General features: G+C 50.6%; 1 protein-coding gene across 1 annotated transcript in view; it reads right to left on the bottom strand.

Annotated features, from left to right (window-relative positions):
* Positions 1 to 992: 992 nt before the first annotated feature.
* SLC16A6 (solute carrier family 16 member 6) overlaps positions 993 to 20029 on the bottom strand; it is a 19829-nt gene continuing 792 nt past the window's right edge. The window contains exons 2-6 of the mRNA XM_008049242.2: positions 11898 to 12133; positions 7321 to 7464; positions 5991 to 6119; positions 2739 to 3551; positions 993 to 1243 (exon numbers count right to left, since the gene is read on the bottom strand). Of these exons, the coding sequence (XP_008047433.1) occupies positions 993 to 1243; positions 2739 to 3551; positions 5991 to 6119; positions 7321 to 7464; positions 11898 to 12126 (1566 nt within the window). The 5' untranslated portion in view covers positions 12127 to 12133. The remainder of the gene's footprint in view (positions 1244 to 2738; positions 3552 to 5990; positions 6120 to 7320; positions 7465 to 11897; positions 12134 to 20029) is intronic.

Below are 20029 nucleotides of genomic sequence, written 5' to 3'. Positions count from 1 at the left end.
AGGTGAGAAAACAAATTATTTTTGAATACTAAGGCAATTTGCTCTCCAGTATTTTTTCCCCTTTAAATAGCATACGTTGCCCTTAATTAAACTGAAGAATCATTACAAGTTGGCTTTTTATGAGAGTGACTTTACTACTTTGAGGCATTTAAAGGGTTGCAGAAAGGTGGTAAAATACTGCTTTGCCTCAGATTTTATTTTTTGATTAATCATCCTAGAATAACTTAATAATAAATAGTGGTTTAAATTAAAGATACTACAATCACATATTTCTAGATAATTAAAAGCAACAGGAAACACATTTTTGAAAGCCATTTTGTATATTCTGTATTGGGATGTTTCTGGTAATGACTGGCCATAAAAAGAAGTGGTAGTCTCCATTCACATTTATGAAGTTCAAGTGATATGTATTTTTAAAAGTTTTGTCAGTCAAATGTTTGGTCTTAAGCTGTACCTCATTTCCATGCAATATTTGTAAAATCCAGAGGCCATAATTTGGTAACAGAAACCTCAGTATTTTCAAAATACAGGTGTTTTTTTTTTAAGTTTATTCATATTTCTGAAATGTAGACATTTAAAAAATGAAGACTTTTTTTTTTTTGTGGACTGGTTAATCTCATTTCAATGACCCAGGCTGGATGTCGTTTTATAAGACAGTCATTTATCTCACGGGAATACTCGTAAAACCACTTTGCCAGTTCGTGCCACTATTGTAATATTGGAATGTGAACCCAAGTTCCTTCTACATATTTTCTGTATTGCTACTGAATACAGCCAGATTTATATATGGAAGAGTGTTTGGCTGTTTTTGTTTTGGCTTAAACAAGGAGAAAGAGCAAACCTGAAAGAAGAAAAAGGGATCGGTAGTGCTGTTCACATATACATTCCCTTCAAGATGCAATTGGGAAGGTGGAGTGGTGGGGCGCCCTCGGCCCCGTGTGTTCCCGGGCCCCCCGCCCCCGTCACAGCGGCCGTGGCCGTGTGCAGGCCGGTCATGCCAGCTCCATCTGCACCTGGACCCTGTGCTCGCCTTTCGCAAGATCCATCTCCAGAAAGTCTTCAGGGACGTCCTGCAGCGCCTTCCCGCGGTGGCCCGCCGCCGGTGTTCCGGCCGAAGGACGAGGCCGGCACAGTCCCTGCCTACACGGCCTCACCAGGGCCAGGCACACGGCCGCCAGGGCCATGCCGGCTGCACAGGAGTAGAAGGCCCTGCTGTAGATCTTGCTTTGGTCCACCAGCAACCCTGCGAGGAAGCGCAGGCATCTGTTAACGCATGCTCGGAGGACGTGGCCCTCTCGCCCAGCTGCCTGGCCACCCAGACACCTCATGCTTTCTCCGCCTTTCTCGTTGTATTGAGTTTGCCCAAAGAAAAAGGGGTGTTGCAGAAATCTCTGCTAGGCTGGAGAGGAGAAAACAGGCCAACGCAAGGATGGCTTGGGCCCGGGAGTTGGGGGCTGCAGTGACCTGGGTGGTGCCACCGCACTCCAGCCTGGGCGACAGAGCCAGACCCTGTCTCTAGCAAATACAAACAAAAACGTGACGTCCCTCCGTCGGAAAGAGCTGTATTCTTTCAAAATCCACTCCGGGTGTTGTAAGCGGAGGTTGGGGGAGAAGGGAATTCCAATCACAGCAACTGTAAGGCCCAGTTCACAGCTAAGGTCTGAGGCCCACCCGCGTTCCTCCTACAAGGAACTGTTGTCTACTAATACAGTCCGTGCTTGCAGAGGGCTGCTAGGTGATCAGTCCCAAACACCTTTCCTCTGAAGGGAAGGTGACTGACCAAAGTCCCTTGGTCCTTTATCCAGGAGTCAGAGTGCCACGAAGGTCGCCAACTTGTGGGTTCCTGTCTAGCATCAGACAGGGCCAGGCCACAGGAAGAGCCTGGTCAGCTGGGACTACAGATCACTGACTTACCACGTGACCTCTGGCTTCCATTCTTTGGCCTCTAGTTCCCTCACCTTTAAATCAAGAGGGTTAGCCCAGGTGTTCTCTAGTCCCTGGCAGCTCAGATATTCAAATGGAAGTATAAAAATGGAAGAAGGTTGGGTGTGGTGGCTCATGCCTGTGATCCCAGCACGCTGGGAGGCCGAGGTAGGAGGACTGCTTGAGCCCAGGAGTTCAAGGCCGTTCTGAGTAACCCGACAAGACCTCGTCTCTACAAGAATATCAAAAATTAGCTGGGGGTGTGGTGGCGCATGTCTGTAGTCCCAGCTACTCTGGAGGCTGAGGCGGGAGGATCACCAGGAGGCCGAGGCCGCAGTGAGCTGTGATCGTGCCACTGCACTCCAGCCTGGGTGACAGACAGAGACCCGACTCAAATAAATAGGTAACGTAATGGGAGTAGATGTCTTTTCATTAGATTTGAATAGGAAGCTAGCACAGCTCACGAGAGAAAGTAACAAGGGCTTGTAGCTTGTACTTAAATCACATGCAGGCCGGGCTCGGGGACTCAGCCTCTCATCCCAGCTCTTTGGGAGGCCGAGGCGAGTGGATTGCCTGAGCCCGTGGGTTCGAGACCCGCCTGGGCAACTTGGCGAGGCCTCATCTCCACAATAAATCAAAAAATCAGCCGGGCGTGGTAGCGCGTGCCTGTAGCTCCGGCTCCTTGGAAGGCAGAGGCGGAAGGATCGCCGGAGCCCAGCAGGTCGAGGCTGGGGTGGCGGTGAGAGTGTCACTGCACTCCAGCCTGGGCGACGGAGTGAGACTGCGACTCAGAAAAAAGAAAAGCAATACATCACCTGCAAGGGGTGGCCCAGCCAGCCCCGCTACGCTCTGGATGAAGACGTAGACCCCGGCTGCCGACGGCATCTTCTCGATTCCCACGACGTCGTCTTCAGCCAGCAGCGGGATGTGGGTGCCGCCGACCGTTCCAACCATGAGCCCAAAGAATATGCTGCACGACATGAGACCCCAGAATTCAGTGGCAAAAGTAAAGGCGAACAGAGACACGGTCACCAAGATGACACAGATGAGCTCGATGTAAATCTTGCGAATGGGCTCTCGGTTGAGGACGAAGCCGGCTCCGATTCTTCCAAAAACCTCGGCGATGGCCATGGTCGACAACAGAAAAGCGGCGCGGTCCCGGTCGACCCCCAGGCTGATGCCCAGGGGAATGATGTACAGAGATGGCGCGAAGAACCCCAGGGTTGCAAAGAGACCGAACAGGGCGTAACAGATGAAGCTCTCCTCTCTCAAGATGGAGAAGTCCAGCAGCGGGACCTTCTCCCTGGGCTTGCGGCCGGCTTTCGCCAGGCCCTGCTGCGCGTCCGCCTTCAGCTCCAGCTCGGCGCTGGTGTGGCTGGGCACGTTCTTGGGTGAGGTAGTGAGCTCCACTCCCGAGTCAATGGAGTCCAGCGAGGTCCGTGTCCTCTCGTTCTCGAGCATGTACTGCGCTTCCTTCCGGCTCTCCGGCGCGAGGGCCTTGGGTGACCCTGGCGGTCTGATGACCATGGGTCTCAGCAGCGCCCCGAAGAGGACAATGTTCAGCTGGAGGAGGCCCACAGAGAGGAGGCTGTACCTCCAGCCAACGTTCTCCTTCAGGGCCATGATGGCTTGAGCAGGCAGGAGGGAAGGGAGGGAAAATCCAAGGTCAGTGATGGACTCAGGACCCGGGAGAGAAAGAACATCAGGAAGAAACATCGATCCAGAGTCAGCGATCATTTTTGTGAACATCTACTCAGCGTGTGAATTAGTCTTGACGACCCTGCACTCGAGATTCTGGTGCATTTTATGAGTCAATAAGGAGAAACATGCATGATAATTATGGTGTCTAGAATGAAAGTCTTTGGCCCCGGCCTCCAAAAGAGTTTCGGAGGGCACGCTTTTCCAGGTGGAGGCACAAGCAGCAAAGCGAATTTGCGGCCCGCATCCAAATCCAGTCCTCTGCCTGTTTTTGTTAAGAAAGCTTGACTGGAACACGGCCATAGTCGCTCATGTGACAACACGACTGAGTGGTTGTGACAGAGACGGTCTAACCCTCAGAGCCTAAAGTATTTACTCTCTGGCCTTTTACAGGAAGAATGCACCGACCTCGGAGCCATGTCACTATACATCCACTCATTTAGTCCTCGGGGGCAGTAGGTTAAATGAAAACTGAGAGCCTAAGCTGAGGCTAGGCATGGTGGCTCACGTCTGTAGTCCCGGCACTTTGGGAGGCTGAGGCAGGAGGATCGCTTGAACCCAGGAGTTTGAGACCAGCCTGGACCACATAGCGGGGCTTGTCTCTACCAAAAAAAAAAATCCGAAAATTAGCTGGTCATGGTAGCGCAGCTATGCAGGAGTCTGAAGCAGCAAGGTTGCCTGAGCCCAGGAGGGGTTGTGGTGAGCCATGATGGTGCCACTGCACTACAGCCTGGGCAACAGAGACCCTGACTCAAAAAAAAAGGAAGCTGAAAGTGCCTCGCATTCTCCCAGATCCACGTCTCAGCTTCTCTCTGAGCTATGTCCCCAACCACCCGAGTTCCCCTCTTTCCTGCCATCAAGCTGGGTGCTAGGCTGCTGACCGGAGGCCTCTGGAGGGGGACGCCGGACACAGAGTTGAGGCGGAGGATATGGCTCGAGAGAGCACAAGCCCGCAGCTCCAGTCCCGCAGCAAGACTGCAGGCCCCAAGATCTCACAGCCTCCTCTTTGTCACCCCAGGAAGGTCATGTCATAGTCACTGCCATCTCATCTCACTGCATTCCAGTTCTGCGGGAGCGACAGCCAAGCATGACAGACACGGTGACTTGGTCAACAGAAGAGGCTTACCAAGAGCCCCGTGTGCCTCAGGGCGCCTTCCCTCGGAAGCATGTGCTTATCAGACCTCTGTTCTCTCTCAACACAGCAAGCTCAGAACTGTAGTATGCTGCTAAGGGCTTTCACTCACCAGGCAAGAAGCGGTCTGCTTTTCGTTTCTCCATCTAACATTTCTTGAGTGCCCACCCTGTGCCAGGGACAGCACTCAGGGCTGGGGAACAAAGCTGAGAGGCGGTCTCTGTCCTTAGGGCGTACACCCATCCCCGGACGTTTCCTCCTTCGGTGTTTTATTTTGAAAATTTCAAACCGACAGAAAAGTGGAGAGAATGGCACCTCTAGGCCTGCCCTCACCTAAATCCAGCAGTTAACATTCTTCTTTGTCTGCTTCCTGTGTCTGTGTCTATACTTATATAGACACAAACACTCATTTTTCAACATCGTTTGAAAGGCTTCAGACATTATGACATTCACTCCTAAACACCTCTACCTGTATCTCCTAGGAACCAAGTGCAATCCACTCACGCATTCATTAAGAAACAGCCGCTGAGCACAATGGCTAACACCCCCATGAGGACTGGCTGAGCCCAGAGGTCTGAAATAAGCTCGGGCAACTTGGGAGACCTGTCTCTACAATAAATGAAAAAATTAGCCGGGTGTGGTGGCACACGCCTGTAGTTCCAGCTACTTGGAAGGCTGAGGCGGAAGGATCACCTGAACCTAGCAGGTCAAGGCTGCAGTGGCTGTGATTGTGAGACTCCGACCCCCCCAAAAAATAAACAGCTGAGCAATGAATTAATGTGGGCCCCTGGGGTTATCTGTCCACTACTGTGGTTCCCGTGTAATTCACATGCTGACATTAAGAGAGAAAAATAAACCCACGATAAAACGTGGCTCTGAGATTAGCTACACACAGATAATGAAGTGGATCTGTCAACACAATTTACATCCACATTGAATAGAAGTCTTGAAAAAGGAGAGGTCAGAGAAGTCTGAGCCATCCCAAATCGCTGCATCGTCCTGGCAGTCACATGTCGAGAAAGCCAGGCCACTGAGTATGTGCCCACTAGGGTTCACTAAAATGGTCAGGATCCCTAAAGTGGGGTGAGGGGACACAGCCTAAAAATGCGCCGGAGGAGCAAAGGCGGGTGGCCTCCCACCGTGCACACGCTCGAGTCATCCCTACCAGGCGAACGCGAGGGCGGCACGAACACCGTGGGGAGCCCTCACTGCGACAGAGCCTGCTGGCGTCCCCTACCTGGTGCGAAAGCAAACACGGCGAAGCATTCTCCCGTGGAAGCCGCTGCAGTGACCATGGAGCGTCTTTTGCTGAAGTACTGTGACAGGATGGTGACGGTTGGGAGAAAACTGAAGCAGTATCCCAGGCCTGTGGAAGGAAGTCAGAAGGGGCCGTGAGAGCTGGGACCGAGCTGCCCGAGACTGTCGGGTGTGCTCAGAGCCGGGCTTCGCCTTTGCTTTTCGAACCTTAAGTTCTGGGAGCCAGATGATTCTTTCTGGGGGACGGGGATGTGGCAGCGAAAGGTTTGGGTGAGCAGCGGCAGTTGTTTTGCAGCACGAAGAGTGTAAGAACTGTCTGCTGGGTTGCTTTTTTTGCCCTTTTTTGCAGACCCCCCAAATTTACATAAATGTAACGAAAAAAATCTTAGTGAATATTTAAGACTTGTATTTGGGCCAGGCTCAGCGGCTCAGCCTGTCATTCCAGCACTTTGGGAGGCCGAGGCGAGTGGACTGCCTGAGCCCAAGGGTTCGAGACCAGCCCGGGCAACTTGGCGAGACCCCCATCTTTACAATAAAATCAAAAAATTAGCCAGGCGTGGTAGTGCGCACCTGTAATTCTGGCTACTTGGAAAGCTGAGGTGGCAGGATCGCCGGACCTCAGTGAGTTGACACTGGGGTGCCTGTGAGCGTGCCACCGCACTCCAGCCTGGGTGACAGAGTGAGACTGCAAAACTCAAAAAAAAGAAAGAAATTCAAGTCTTAGGCCAGGCACAGTGGCTTACACCTATAATCCCAGCACTTTGGGAGGCCGAGGTGAGAGGCCTGCTGGAGCCCATGGGTTTGAGACCAGCCTGGGCAATTTGGCAAGACCTCGGCTCTACAATAAATCAAAAAATTAGGTAGGTGTGGTGGCACATGCCTGTAGTTCCAGCTGCTTGGAAGGCTGAGGCGGAAGGATCCCTGAGCCCAGGTTGAGACTGTGGTGGCTGGGAGTGTGCTACTGTCCTCCAGCCTGGGCGACACAGTAAGACTCCAACTCAAGAAGAAATTCAAGTCTTATTTTGTAAAAACGGTGTCTTTTGGCTGCCTACTCTAGCACAAGCTGTCTTCATCACTGGTAAATATTAAACAGGAAAAAAAGTCAAACCAAAGCTCTTGGGCACTTGAGAATAGGTTCCCAAGTCCCCTGGTGTCCACCCAGCCCAGTTCGGAACTACTGATCTGAGCCACTGTTAATTTTAAGGAAAAAGCAGGAAAAAAGATGCAGTCTGGGGTTAATTCCCTCCTTCCTCTTCCTTGGCCCTCACACCAAGGACTCGGAGCGCTTCTGAGCCAAGGAGGACACTTACCAGAGACGAGGCCGATGGCGACATACATGTGGGAAACCTCTCGCGAGAAGGAGGCGGCCACCATCCCGGCACTGACGAGCAGCCCTCCTGCCATCACCACCGGGCGGTGTCCGAAGCGGTTGCTCAGGACCGTGGCCAAGGGCGCTGCCGGAACACAAGCGGTATTCTAACTCAGGCTGCAGGACTCGCGCCTACGATTCCTGCCCCCACGTCCTGCACGTGGAGAGATGACGCCAGATGCGTACTACACTTCATGCAATGGCTACGTAAGTCAGTTCAGGAATTGGTTTATCGTTTGTCCAAATTTGACACGATTCTTCAGGCTCCTGAAAGAGAAAGCCTGGCTGGGTACGGTAGCTCACGCCTGTCATCCTAAGCATTTGGGGAGGCTGAGGCAGGAGGACTGCTTGAGCCCAGGAGTTTGAGACCAGACCTGGGCAATGTAGTGAGACCTCGTCTCTACAATAAATAGTTAGCAGGGCATGGTGGCGCACGCCTGTAGTCCCAGCTGCTCAGGAGGCATCCCTCAAGTCCAGGCAGTCGAGGTCATTGTGAGCTGTGATCGTGCCACTGCACTCTAGCCTAAGCAACAGAGCAAGGCCCTGTCTCTAAAAAAATTTTTTTTAAAAAAGAGAAAGCCAGAGTCATAGTAATTTTTAGATGATTTGGACTCACCATGAGTGCTTACAAAATTATATATGCATTTAATTCATGTTATTATGTGACAGAAATTGGTTTTGGTTTTCTATAATTGCTTGAATTATTCTTTTTTTTTTTTTGAGTTGGAGTCTCACTCTATCGCCCAGACTGGAGTGCAGTGGCACGCTCCCAGCCACCGCAGCCTTGACCTGCCGGGCTCCGGCGATCCTTCCGCCTCAGCCTTCCAAGTCGCTGGAACTACAGGCGTGTGCTACCACGCCCGGCTAATTTTTTGACTCATCGTAGAGATGAGGGCTCACCAAGTTGCCCGGGCGGGTCTCGAACCCGCGGGCTCAGGCAATCCACTCACCTCAGCCTCCCAAAGCACGGGATTACAGGCTGAGCCACTGAGCCCAGCTGCGAATTAATTCCTTTTCTATACTCACTGCTTTTTTTTAAAGCTCCATTTGAGGTCAGATTCTAGTTAGTTTCTTTACAGCGTGAAAGTATGTGAATTCTGTCATATGCCCGTACAGGAGGGTTGCCATGGCAGATAATTCAGAGTGGCTGGTGAAGCATGATTTGCTCAGCTTCGGTAAGCTGTATCCCCTTGAACACTCAAATCCGGCCAGTTAGTTTCCTAGTTATAGGCCACTTCATACTGACTTGACAACACTGGGGTGAGTGAGCCATCAAGAGCTGGGTCAAGAAAGAGCCACGTGCTGGATAGAAAGGGCAGGGGAAAATAGATTCCGTTTTTGCTGGGGTTAGTCCATGCACATATATTGCATCTGCTGTTAGAATGAAGGCTAATATTGAATGTAGCTCATAATGAAACCACTGTCATTTTGAGGCAGGATGTTGACTCAAAACACTAACAACTAGAATAATAGCATTTGAAAGAATTTTCTTCTGACATATCACCTTCTGGACATTTCTTTAAAAACTGTTTTTGGCCGTTGCCTCGCTAGACTCTGGTGTGACCATGTGCTCTTTGAGCTATGGCTGTTGCCAGGCTCCCTGGCTTTGGCCCCCTTCCCGGCCTCAGGGAGGTGAATCTCTCTCTCTCTCTCTGTCTCTAATTTACTTCTAAATAAACTATATTTTCTAATCTAAAACAAATTTCTTTTGTAGAAATGGGATCTTGCTATGTTCCCCGGGCTGGCCTCACCCTGGTAGGCTGAAGGGATCCTCCTGCCTGGGACTCCCAAAGTGCTGGGATTACAGGCACATGACACCACATCCAGCCTGGAAATGTCTTGTTTACTCCTATTTTTTTGGGGGGGGGTTTATAAAAGTTTTAAGCTTGGCCAGGTGGAGTGGCTCAACCCTGTAATCTCAGCACTTTGGGAGGCTGAAGCGAGAGGACTGCCTGAGCCCAGGGGTTCGAGAGCAACTTGGTGAGACCTCGCCTCTACCGAATACCAACAAAATTAGCCGGGTGTGGTGGTGTGCGCCTACAGTTCTGGCTCCTTGGAAGGCTGAGGCGGAAGGATCGCCGGAGCCCGGCAGGCCCTCACGGGGGTGGAGGCCATGAGCATGCTGCTGCACTCCAGCCTGGGCGACAGAGTGAGACTCTGACTCAAAAAAAACCCCAAAAAACCCCCCAAAAACAAAAAAAAAGCCAAGCTTTGGAATTTTCGCTTTTGAAAGATTACCAAATGTAAAATTTTAGTTCTAATTCATTTAAGTTACCTTTCTAGAAAGCACTATACAATTTAAAAATTAAGTTATCCTAATACCCCCAATTTTTTTTTTTTTTTGGAGTAGGAATCTTACTTTGTTGCCCAGGCTGGAGTGCAGTGGCACACCACAGCCACTGCAGCCTCGACCTGCTAGGCTCAGGCAATCCTTTCACCTCAGCCTTCCAAGTGGCTGGAACTACAGGCGTGTGCCACCATGCCCAGCTAATTTTTTTTATTTGTTGTAGAGATGAGGTCTTGCCAAGTTGCCCAGGCTGGTCTCCAACCCCTGGGCTCAGGCAATCTTCTCGCCTCCACCTCCCAAAGTGCTGGGATTACAGGCGTGAGCCACTGCGCCCAGCAGTTATTTTAATACTCACTTAAACTGGAAATAGGGACTACTTCTTGAAACTTGTAAGAGACAGCATGAGGGCTGACAAACTAAATTCCCACTTTACCCAACGGGTAAAAACACATGAAGCTGCCTTTTAAAGATGTTCTAAGGCAGAAAATGACCTACAGTTAAGAGAAGGGCTTTATTCTGGGCCCACTGGCTTAGGCCTATAATCCCAACATTTTGGGAGGCCAGGGTAGGAGGACTGCTTGAGGCCAGAAGAGTCCAAAATAACATAACGAGGCCTCATCTCTACCAAAAAAAAGAAGGTAACTTCAGTAATAACTTCAGAGACGATAGTTCCACAGGGTAGAGTTAGAAAAATCTAAGGTCAGCTTGGCAAACTTTCTAAGTTGAGTTCAACAGCTCTGTTCTCTCGGAAAAACCTTGGCGCTGTCAAGGATTCAAGGATGGATGAACTCGTGGAACCTGGGATGCGTGCTCAAAGGAGGCAGCTATCTGTATTTTTATTTCATTTTATTTTTTTATGTTTTTGAGTTGGAGTCTCACTCAGTTGCCCAGACTAGAGTGCAGTGGCCGCTCCCGGTCACTGCAGCCTCGACCTGCTGGGCTCCGGCGATTCTTCCGCCTCAGCCTTCCAAGGAGCTGGAACTGCAGGCGCGCGCTACCACGCCTGGCTGATTTTTGATTTATTGAAGAGATGAGGTCTCGCCAAGTTGCCCAGGCGGGTCTCGAACCCGTGGGCTCAGGCAATTCACTCACCTTGGCCTCCCAAAGCGCGGGATTACAGGCTGAGCCACCAAGCCCGGCCTGCTATCTGTATTTAAAACAAACACTACGCACCCCATGTCTCAGGTTATTAACTATTTAAAGCATGTGCTATTAGTATAATGCCTTTGGACAATTTCACACATATGCATATATATACAAATCTTTGTGTGGCACATGGGCTCCCCTGAAAACTTGGGAATAAGACTTCCCAGTGACACTGCCATGGGCCAAGTGAAAATTAGCATGTTTCAGACGATACTAAGAGCCCTTTTTTTTTTTTTTCAGTTGGAGTTTCACTCCATGGCCCAGACTGGAGTGCAGTGGCCGCTCCCGGCCACCACAGCTTCAACCTGCTGGGTTCCGGCCATCCTTCCACTCAGCCTTCCAGTAGCTGGAACTACAGGCGTGTGCTACCACGCCCAGCTAATTTTTGATTTGTTGTAGAGACGAGGCCTCGCCAAGTTGCCCACGCGGGTCTCGAACCCGCGGGCTCAGCCATCCACTCACCTCAGCCTCCCAAAGCGTGGGATGACAGGCTGAGCCACCGAGCCTGGCTACTAAGAGCCTATTTTACTTTCTGCTCTTTGACCAGGGAGCGCCGCCTGGGCCGGCCGAGCGGTGTCCTGAGGGAGGGAGGTGTGTGGGCCCCAGGGCATCCCCGCAGGACAGTGTCCACCCCGCGTGTCTCCCACGTCTCCCAGAACAGGTGCCGTCTCTCTCCTTCTCGTGTCCACACTGACATGTTTCCAACCTGTCACTGTGAGACCGGCCGGGTGTGCCAGCAGGATTTTGGTGGTGCTCCTTAGACAATGACCACTCCCTGCCCGAACTGGGGTTGACTGCTCTCTTCAGTGGCATCTCTAGAATCCCAAGCGCGTGAGACAGTAGATGTTTGATCACCTGTGTCAGGTGACGGGCAGTCAAGGCTAGCCAACAAGGCCTTTCCCTTCAGTGCCTCTTGTTTTTGCCAGTGTCCAAACCTGTGCAAACTATATCACTTCACTGAGAGCAGGAAGGGCCCACAGGTTGTATAAGGGAAGCATCGCAATCACACTGGCTGCCCAGACCTAGTTGGACGGACTCAGAGGGGCCGACGCTCAGGCCACGCTTAGGCTGAAAGATGTACCAACCTGTGAATGTTAAGACAAACACACATATGGATATGATCCACGAGATCCTGCTATTGGACTCATCAAAACTGTCCATCAAGTCATTAAAGAAGACGCCAAACGTCTTGATGATGCCATAGGTAAAGACCTCGATGAAGAAGAAAGCCACGGCAACCGCCCAGCCCCATCCTCCGTCAGGCACTTGGGTGTACACGGCTCTGGAGCAAAGCTTTAATTTCTTCTGGGTCATTCTTGATCTGGAATAAAAAGTCAAAAGAAAAATCAGACCAGCAACAGCCGGAGGGTCGACGATTCTGATACTCCTTAGCAAACATAGTAGGTAAAAATTACTTACCTCATTTCTTGGGTAATTGAACACTTAAACCATGCACAGTCAGTACAACGGCTTTGGACCGTTTTACACATACATATGTAGACAGAAGTCTCTGTATTTCACACGGGGCCCCCGAAGAACTTGAAAGAAAGACTTGCCTGTGACACTCAAATGGGAGAAACAAACCAACCAACAGGCAACCAGAGCAGAATACTTAGAAGCACTTTGAAGGACTCAAAAGGATCATGAGACCGGGGTGATGCTGACCTGGAAGGAGACAATTTGGGCAAAGACTGAATTGGCCATAAGGAATGTTGACCAGAAATGAAGCCTAGAGCAGGGAAGCTGAAGAGCCGACGCTGGCAGTCTGTCCGGCGCCTTCCACAACACAAGCGCTTGGAGACCACAGGGCTGCTGCTTGATGCCCCTGGCTGTTACGATCATCCAGACAGCTCTTCTCGTTCCCATTTTCCACTCAGTAAGCAACACTCTGATTATGATGTGGATGCACCTACACGGACAGAATGTAACTATAAATCCAAATGTGGACACCCTGCTTTGGGAGTTTGTTTGCCACGGGCAAGTTTCTCAAAGTGAACTATCACTTGGTATGTTAACAACTGAATTTGTGAGCACATGACAAATACTCTAGGATAAGGTGGCCAAATAGGCATGACAAACCTAGGGGCCCCTGTCTGGGCACCAGTGAATGGAGTCACCCCCGGCCTCATGGTGCCTTCCCAAGCAAACGGCCACAACCATCAAAACGTGCAGAACTTGCATCCTAACACTGCTAGGCAAGAGGAGCCTCTGATTTAGCACCGGAAGGAGGTGGGCTTAAGTCAAGTCTTCAGGATTGGGCTCTAGCACACGAGTATTGTCTTTTCAAAGGCTCTGCAATGATGCACACTTTTAAACAGTGATGTGGCCAGATGTGGTGGCTTGTGCACGCAATCCCAGCACTTTGGGAGGTGGAAGAGAGAGGGTTGCCTAAGCCCATAGGTTTGAGACCTGCCTGGGCAACTTGGTGAGACCTCATCTCTACCATAAATCAAAAAATTAGTTGGGCACAGTGGCACACACCTGTAGTTCCAGCTACTTGGAAGGCTGAGGCAGAAGGATCGCCGGAGCCCAGCAGGTCGAGGCTGTGGTGGCTGTGAGTGTGCCAGTGCACTCCAGCCTCGGTGGCAGAGTGAGACTCTGACTTAAAAAAAAATTAAAAAATTAAACAGTGATGTATATATTTGGCCCAACTAAAAGTTAATTTATATCTATGATAACCAATGAGTCCATGGTCTTACACTTCTTAATGGTCATCAACTTCAAGTTTAAGTTTTCTTATTTTTATTTTTCATTGAGGGACAGGGCTTTGCTGTGTTGCCCAGGCCGGTCTCGAACTCCTGGGCTCAAGTGATCCTCCTGCCTCGGCCTCCCAAGGTGCTGGGATTATAGGTGTGAGCTACTGCACCCAACCAAGAATCCTTTACATACTACCCAAAGCAATCTACAGATTCAGTGCAATCGCTATCAGGATACTAAAAGCAGCCAGGCACAGTGGCTCATGCCTGTAATTCCAGCACTTTAGGAGGTGAGAGGATTGCCTGAGCCCAGGGGTTCGAGACCAGCTTGGACAACATGGCAAGACCTCCTCTCTACAGTAAATCAAAAACTTAGCTGGGCATAGTGGTGCACACCTGTAGTTGCAGCTACTTGGAAGCTGAAGTGGAAGGATCGTCTGAATTCAGCAGGTTGAGGCTGCGGTGGCTGGGAGTATGTCACTGACTCCAGTCTGGGTGACAGAGTAAGACTCCAACTCAAAAAAAAAAAAAAAAAAAAGGACTAATTGCATAGAAATAGGGAAAAAGGTTAAAATTTGTATGAAACTACAGAAGTCCCAGAATAGCCAAAGCAATCCAAGGCCAAAGGAACAAAATTTGAGGCATCATACTGTGGGACTTCAAAATATGCTACAAAGCTGTAGTAACCAAAATGGGATGGTACTGGCATAAAAATGGAAACACAGACCAACAGAATAGAATAGAGGGCCCAGAAATTAATCTATGTATCAAAAATCAACTGATTTTTGACAAAATTACCCAGAACACTTATTGGGGAAAGGACAGTCTCTTTAATAATGGTGCTTGGAAAACTGGATATCTCTACATAGAAGAATGAAACTAGACTCCTACCTCTCACATTATGCAAAAAATCAACTCAAAATGGATCAAAGACCTAAATCTAAGACCTGAAACTATACAACTATCAAAAGAAAACATAGGGGAGCTGGGTGCGGTGGCTCGAGCCTATAATCCCAGCACTTTGGGAGGCAGAGGTGAGAGGACTGCCTGTGCTCAAGGTTTGAGACAAGTCCGGGCAACTTGGCGAGACCTCATCTCTACAACAAATAAAAAATCAGCCGGGCATGGTAGCATGCGCCTGTAGTTCCAGCTCCTTGGAAGGCTGAGGTGGAAGGATCGCCGGAGCCCGGCAGGTCGAGGCTGCGGTGGCCGAGAGCAGCCACTGCACTCCAGTCTGGGCAACAAGAGTGAGACTCCGACTCAAAAAAAAAAAAAAAGAAAGAAAGAAAGAAAACATAGCGGAAATGCTTTTATGAGTAAGACCTCAAAAGCGCAGGCAACAAACGCAAAAATAAACAATAGGGTCATCTCAAACTAAAAAGCTTCTACACAGCAAAGGAAACCAGCAACAGAGTGAAAAGGCAACCTAACCTACGGAATGGGAGAAAATCTTTGCCAACTATTTGTCTGACATGGGATTGATGTCTGGAACCTACAAAAAACTCACACATCTCAACAGCAAAAAAAAAAAAACAACAAAATCCAATTAAAAAATGGGCAAATGGCCTGAACAGACAGTTCTCAAAAGAAGACAGACATGGAGCTAGCAAAATGCTCAACATTACTAATCATCAGGGAAATGTACACATAAAACCATGAGGTGTCATCTCCCCCTAGTCAGGGTGATGATTATCAAAGTGACAACTGCAACTGCTGGGGGGGATGTGGAGAAGAGGGAACTCACGCACTGTTGGCCGGAGTGTGGGCTCGTGCAGCCTCTGTGGAGAACAGCGAGAAGAGGCCTCAAAAGCTGCCAACCACCACGTGACCCAGCCACAGACGAGCTCCCCACCACACCCTCCACTCTCTAGATCAGGCAGCTGGGGCACAGGAGCAAAGACCAGAAACAGCCAAAAAAGCCTCCCGCATGGGTTTTAGAGTAGCGTCTCTCTCTGTGGAGGGGCGGGGCTGGGATAGGGGGAGGCGATGGCCTTGGCCTGACCCCCTCCACCCCATCCTCTACCAGCCAGTGGTTTGAGCTTTTCCGAAGACCACGACTCCTTCACCGCCTGTTGCCAGACTCCACGTGTCCGGCACGGCACATCTTCCTGAAATACTGTGCACTAGCCGAGCGTGGTGGCGTGCGTCTGTAGCTCTAGCTCCTTGGAAGGCTGAGGCGGAAGGACCACCGGAGCCCGGCAGGTCGAGGCTGCGGTGGCCGGAGCCTGTCCCTGCACTCCAGCTTGGGTGACAAAGAGTGAGACTCCAACTCCCAAAAAAAGAGAAAGAAATGCTGTGCAGTTGTGGCGTGTTTCTGCTCAGTCTTTCTCACTGGCTTTCCTGCTTCTGGCGGATAAAACCTCCTAACTAGCTTGGCTTTCCACGTCCTGCCTAACCTGCCTCTGCAGCCTTATTTCTTCCGGCTCGAAGGCTTGCCCTAAGACTCGCCTCGTGGCTCTGCTCAAAGGGGCTCCTCCCGGCCCTCTGGCTCCTGCCTGCCTGGTGGTGGCCGTGCCATCTCCTTCCAGCTCACCCCGAGGGCTCTTCTTCACATGCCAGGTGCCACTGAGGGATGCGGTGTCGCTTACTTTTATGCACTGATCTTCTTGGCTCGATTAAACCAGAAGCTCACAAAATCTAGGGGCCACACATTTCTAACAAGCAGTCAGGACTAAGTGGCTACTAAGTTCAAGACACACTGGCACAACGGCTCCAATCCAGAGGGTGTTCGTAAGGTTTCAGAGTTTCAGTGGGGGCTCAGGACCAACTTGAATCAAAACATACTGAGATAAAAATTTGATAAAGGCCCTAGAAAGGCAAGCTGGGCCTTTCTTGAGCCTGACATCACTGAGGATCAGGAGACGATCTTTTTGTCGGAGGGCATTCAGATGGCTGGGACTGGATTGCAGTTTTTGTAAAAGCTGGGAGGCCCTGCCACCTCCAGAGGGCTCTGTGTCAGGCCAGCACTGTGGGTCTGTGATGGCTGCCCTCCCCCCTCCCTTTGCCCGAAGGATCCGGGTTTTGCGCTTGCAAAACGGTGGGCTGAGGACCAACCACGGCGCCCACCAAGCTGCAAGGGAACCTGGAGCACATTTTGTTCAACTCCTCTTTGTAAAGTGCCATTTTGCAAAAGGGGGAAGCTGAGCCCCAGAGACGTGAAGAGACTTGACTAAAATAGTCTCCTCTCTCCCAGGGCTCCTAGCTGTACAAGACAAGATCAGAAAAGCCGGGGGCTGGGGGCAGAGCGAGGGGGAAGGAAGTGTTTTATATAGATTGTGAAGAAATTATTCAAAGATAAAAAGCCCTCCTTCCCTCCACGTATAAAGAGGTCTGTGAACTCCTTAACTGCATGACTTTGAGAAAGCCACTCTACCTCTCTGGGTCCAAGTTCCTCAAAAGTCGAATGAGGAGGTTGGTCTTCAAGACTCCATCCATTCCGAACAGTTGACACTTTCAATTTAGCACTAAATGCCATGAGCACATTCCTCAGGCCATGCCTGGTGGCCCAAGGAAGCAAGCCAGGAGACGTGCACGTGCCAGATGGTTCTCACAAAATGGATGTAGGTGACTGGCCTCTGATTAGACCTGACCAGCTGTTCAGAACGTGGTGGACTTTCAATGGCGTGACTTCAGTTTACCTTCTGGGCAATCGATTCCTTTACTTGTTTTTTAAAACTCCGCTTTGTGTCTGAGCTGCTCTGTTGTAGCTAGAGCTGCATGTAACTTTCCTTTTTTTTTTCCGAGTCGGAGTCTCACTCTGCCGCCCAGGTTGGAGTGCAGTGGCATGCTGACAGCCACCACAGCCTCGATCTGCTGGGATCCGGCGATCCTTCCGCCTCAGCCTTCCGAGTAGCCGGAATTACAGGCATGCGCTACCACGCCCGGCTGATTTTTTGATTTATTGTAGATATGAGTTCTCGCCAAGTTGCCCAGGCGGGTCTCGAACCCGTGGGCTCAGGCGATCCACTCACCTCAGCCTCCCCAAGTGTTGGGATTATAGGCGTGAGCCACCACGCCTGGCCTTGCATGTAACTGTCACTGTGTTCTTGGCCTTTGGACAACTTTCTTCTTTTTATTACTGGGATCATCATCAAGGAAAGATGACACCCGTAACCTACTCTGCGCCAAGGTGTATATGCCTTTATTGGCCTATAGCATCCTATGTCCTAGTGTCTTTAGCTTTGAAGGTAGACCACGATATAGAAGGGGAACAGAATAACCCGGTTTCTAAAACCTCCCAGGTGGTAACACCTGCATTTTGCATATATGATTGCAAGAGCAGGTGCTTACAGGGCAGTCAGCAGCTCCTTCCAGACCCAGTGTCTGGCTTAGTGCTTGGCACCTCGTATGTGCTCAGTAAAAGCTCACAAAACAAAGTTGGAGTCTTGGGGCACTTCTAAAGCAGTGCCCAGCTCTTTTTTATACAGCCGAGTCCTATGAGGAAGGCCCGGTTGCAGGACAAACCCTTTCCTGGACGCTTCTTCTCTTCCTTCATCCAGCAGAAGGCCAAGTGGCTTTACAAAGCAGCCTCTGCAACGAAGGAGCCGACGCCTGGATTCTGAATTCGGTTACTTCGAGCCTCTGCAGATGCCAGGACGCGGAAGTTCCCTGTCCATTTCGATTTGTGGTCCTGTGAATTTATCTGGCGGGTAGGAATAACAGTTGGCTGCGAGGGGCCAGCCAATCATATGGGATTAACACAACACTGGATTCCTGTGATCTCAGAAACAAAAGCTGGTGGGGCAAGTGAGTGACCTGTCATGTTAATCCCTCGCTGCAGATGATGGAATCTGGGAAAATCACTTCACGTTCTCCACTTTCAGTGTCAAGGTAAAATCAAGGTAAATGTAAATGAAGGAGTCAATTCTGAAGATCTCAGATCTCTCTCTGCCCTAAAAATCTATGATTCTGGCCAGGCGTGGTGGCTCAAGCCCGGAATCCCAGTGCTCTGGGAGACAACGGCAGAAAGATCACTTGAGCCCAGGAGTTCGAGACCAGCCTGGGCAACATAGCAAGACCTTGTCTCTACAGATAATTAAAAAAATGAGGCAGGCATGGTGGCACGAACCTGTAGTCCCAGCTACTTGGAAGGCTGAGGTGGAAGGACTGCCTGAGCCCAGGTCAAGCCTGTGGTGAGCCCTGATTGTGCCACTGCATTCCGGCCTGGGTGACAGAGTGAGACCCGACTCAAAACAAAAACAAGACCACTATAATTCCGTGCTAGCCTTCGACTCTGACTTGCTCCAAATTATCCTTCCGTGCCCTCAGATGGCAAGGCCCACGGGTTGGTATCCTGGAAGCCTTCCGACAGTATTCGTTAATTTCTGTTTACCTTTACCTGGCGACACCAAGTTGTGGACATCCCTGAATTCTATCTGCAAAGAGGGGTTGACAGGGCAGCCCCCCTCCGGCCTACTATAAACTTCTGCAGTTCTGAATGGGGATTCTGGCAGCCGTTGCCGCTTCACCCTCATGTTCTTCTGGAGGAAATATGACAAAACCCACTGGGCAGTTTGGAGAGCTTCCTAGAGCATCTGGTTGTCTTAAGTGTCCCCTTTAAAAAGTGGGTATTCTGCCAAAGGCTCGGAAATTTGCAGTACCTGGGAGTTTCACTGCGACTTAATTTGAGGAAAGATTTGGCCTGAGGGCATGAAAAACGAAAAATATTGGATTATTATAGACCAGAGCACTGGCCTAGCGTCAGCTCGGAGAGGATTCAAACGCAAGCTTGGGATGGGAACAGGGTGGCGACGGGTGTAGGCTGAGCCGGCAGGAACGCTGGGGATCTCTATTCTTAAAGGCGTAGCCTGGAGAACAGCTTTGACAAGTTGTTTCTGGCCCTAGCTGTCAAAGCCCGTCCGTATTTGGGCGAAGTTCATGTCAATTCCCCATTAAAAAAAAAACCCCAAGCCTACCGCTGGACGGCTGCCTCGCAGTGTTGAATCATAGGATGCAACCTATTCACCCGCGACGCGAGACGTGATGTTGAAACCTGAGCCCCTCATTTAAGTGTCCTCCCCAGGAGTTCCACCGAGGAAAGTCCTTTTTTGGAAACCACAGAAGGAAAACGCAGGGCTCGTGGTGCTCATTAAGCTGGAAGCAGCCCTTCCACCGGGCTGCGTTGTTTATTTACAAACTGTAAGTTTCTACCCCGGACACCCTTCCCTTAATTATAAGAAGAGGTGTTGTACTGCATCCTCTGGTCGGATGTGTTGCTGACCCCGAAATGCCACGTAACGGTGCCTGGGACGGGGGACGCATCACTTCAAGACTTCCGCACAAGCAGCTGGCCTGTTACGCAAGCAAGTCGCCCACCCCCCGGTGATCTGCAAAGACGGCAAGACCGCTGAGAAATCTCACTCCCGGAGCCGGCGCGGAGCGTGCAACTGTGCAAACAAAACCGGCTTCCAGGTCGACGAGCTCTAATTGCTCTTCCCCAGCGGGCTCCGGGCGCTTTTCCTAGGACCGGACGACCCCCGTGTCTGGCGACACCTCGCACGCCGCGCGACAGACTTCCACGG

This window comes from Carlito syrichta, unplaced genomic scaffold (assembly GCF_000164805.1).
Source record: "Carlito syrichta isolate Samal-C Ts95f unplaced genomic scaffold, Tarsius_syrichta-2.0.1 Scaffold130827, whole genome shotgun sequence".
Lineage (NCBI taxonomy): Eukaryota > Metazoa > Chordata > Mammalia > Primates > Tarsiidae > Carlito > Carlito syrichta.
This window is presented reverse-complemented; position numbering and strand designations above follow the sequence as displayed.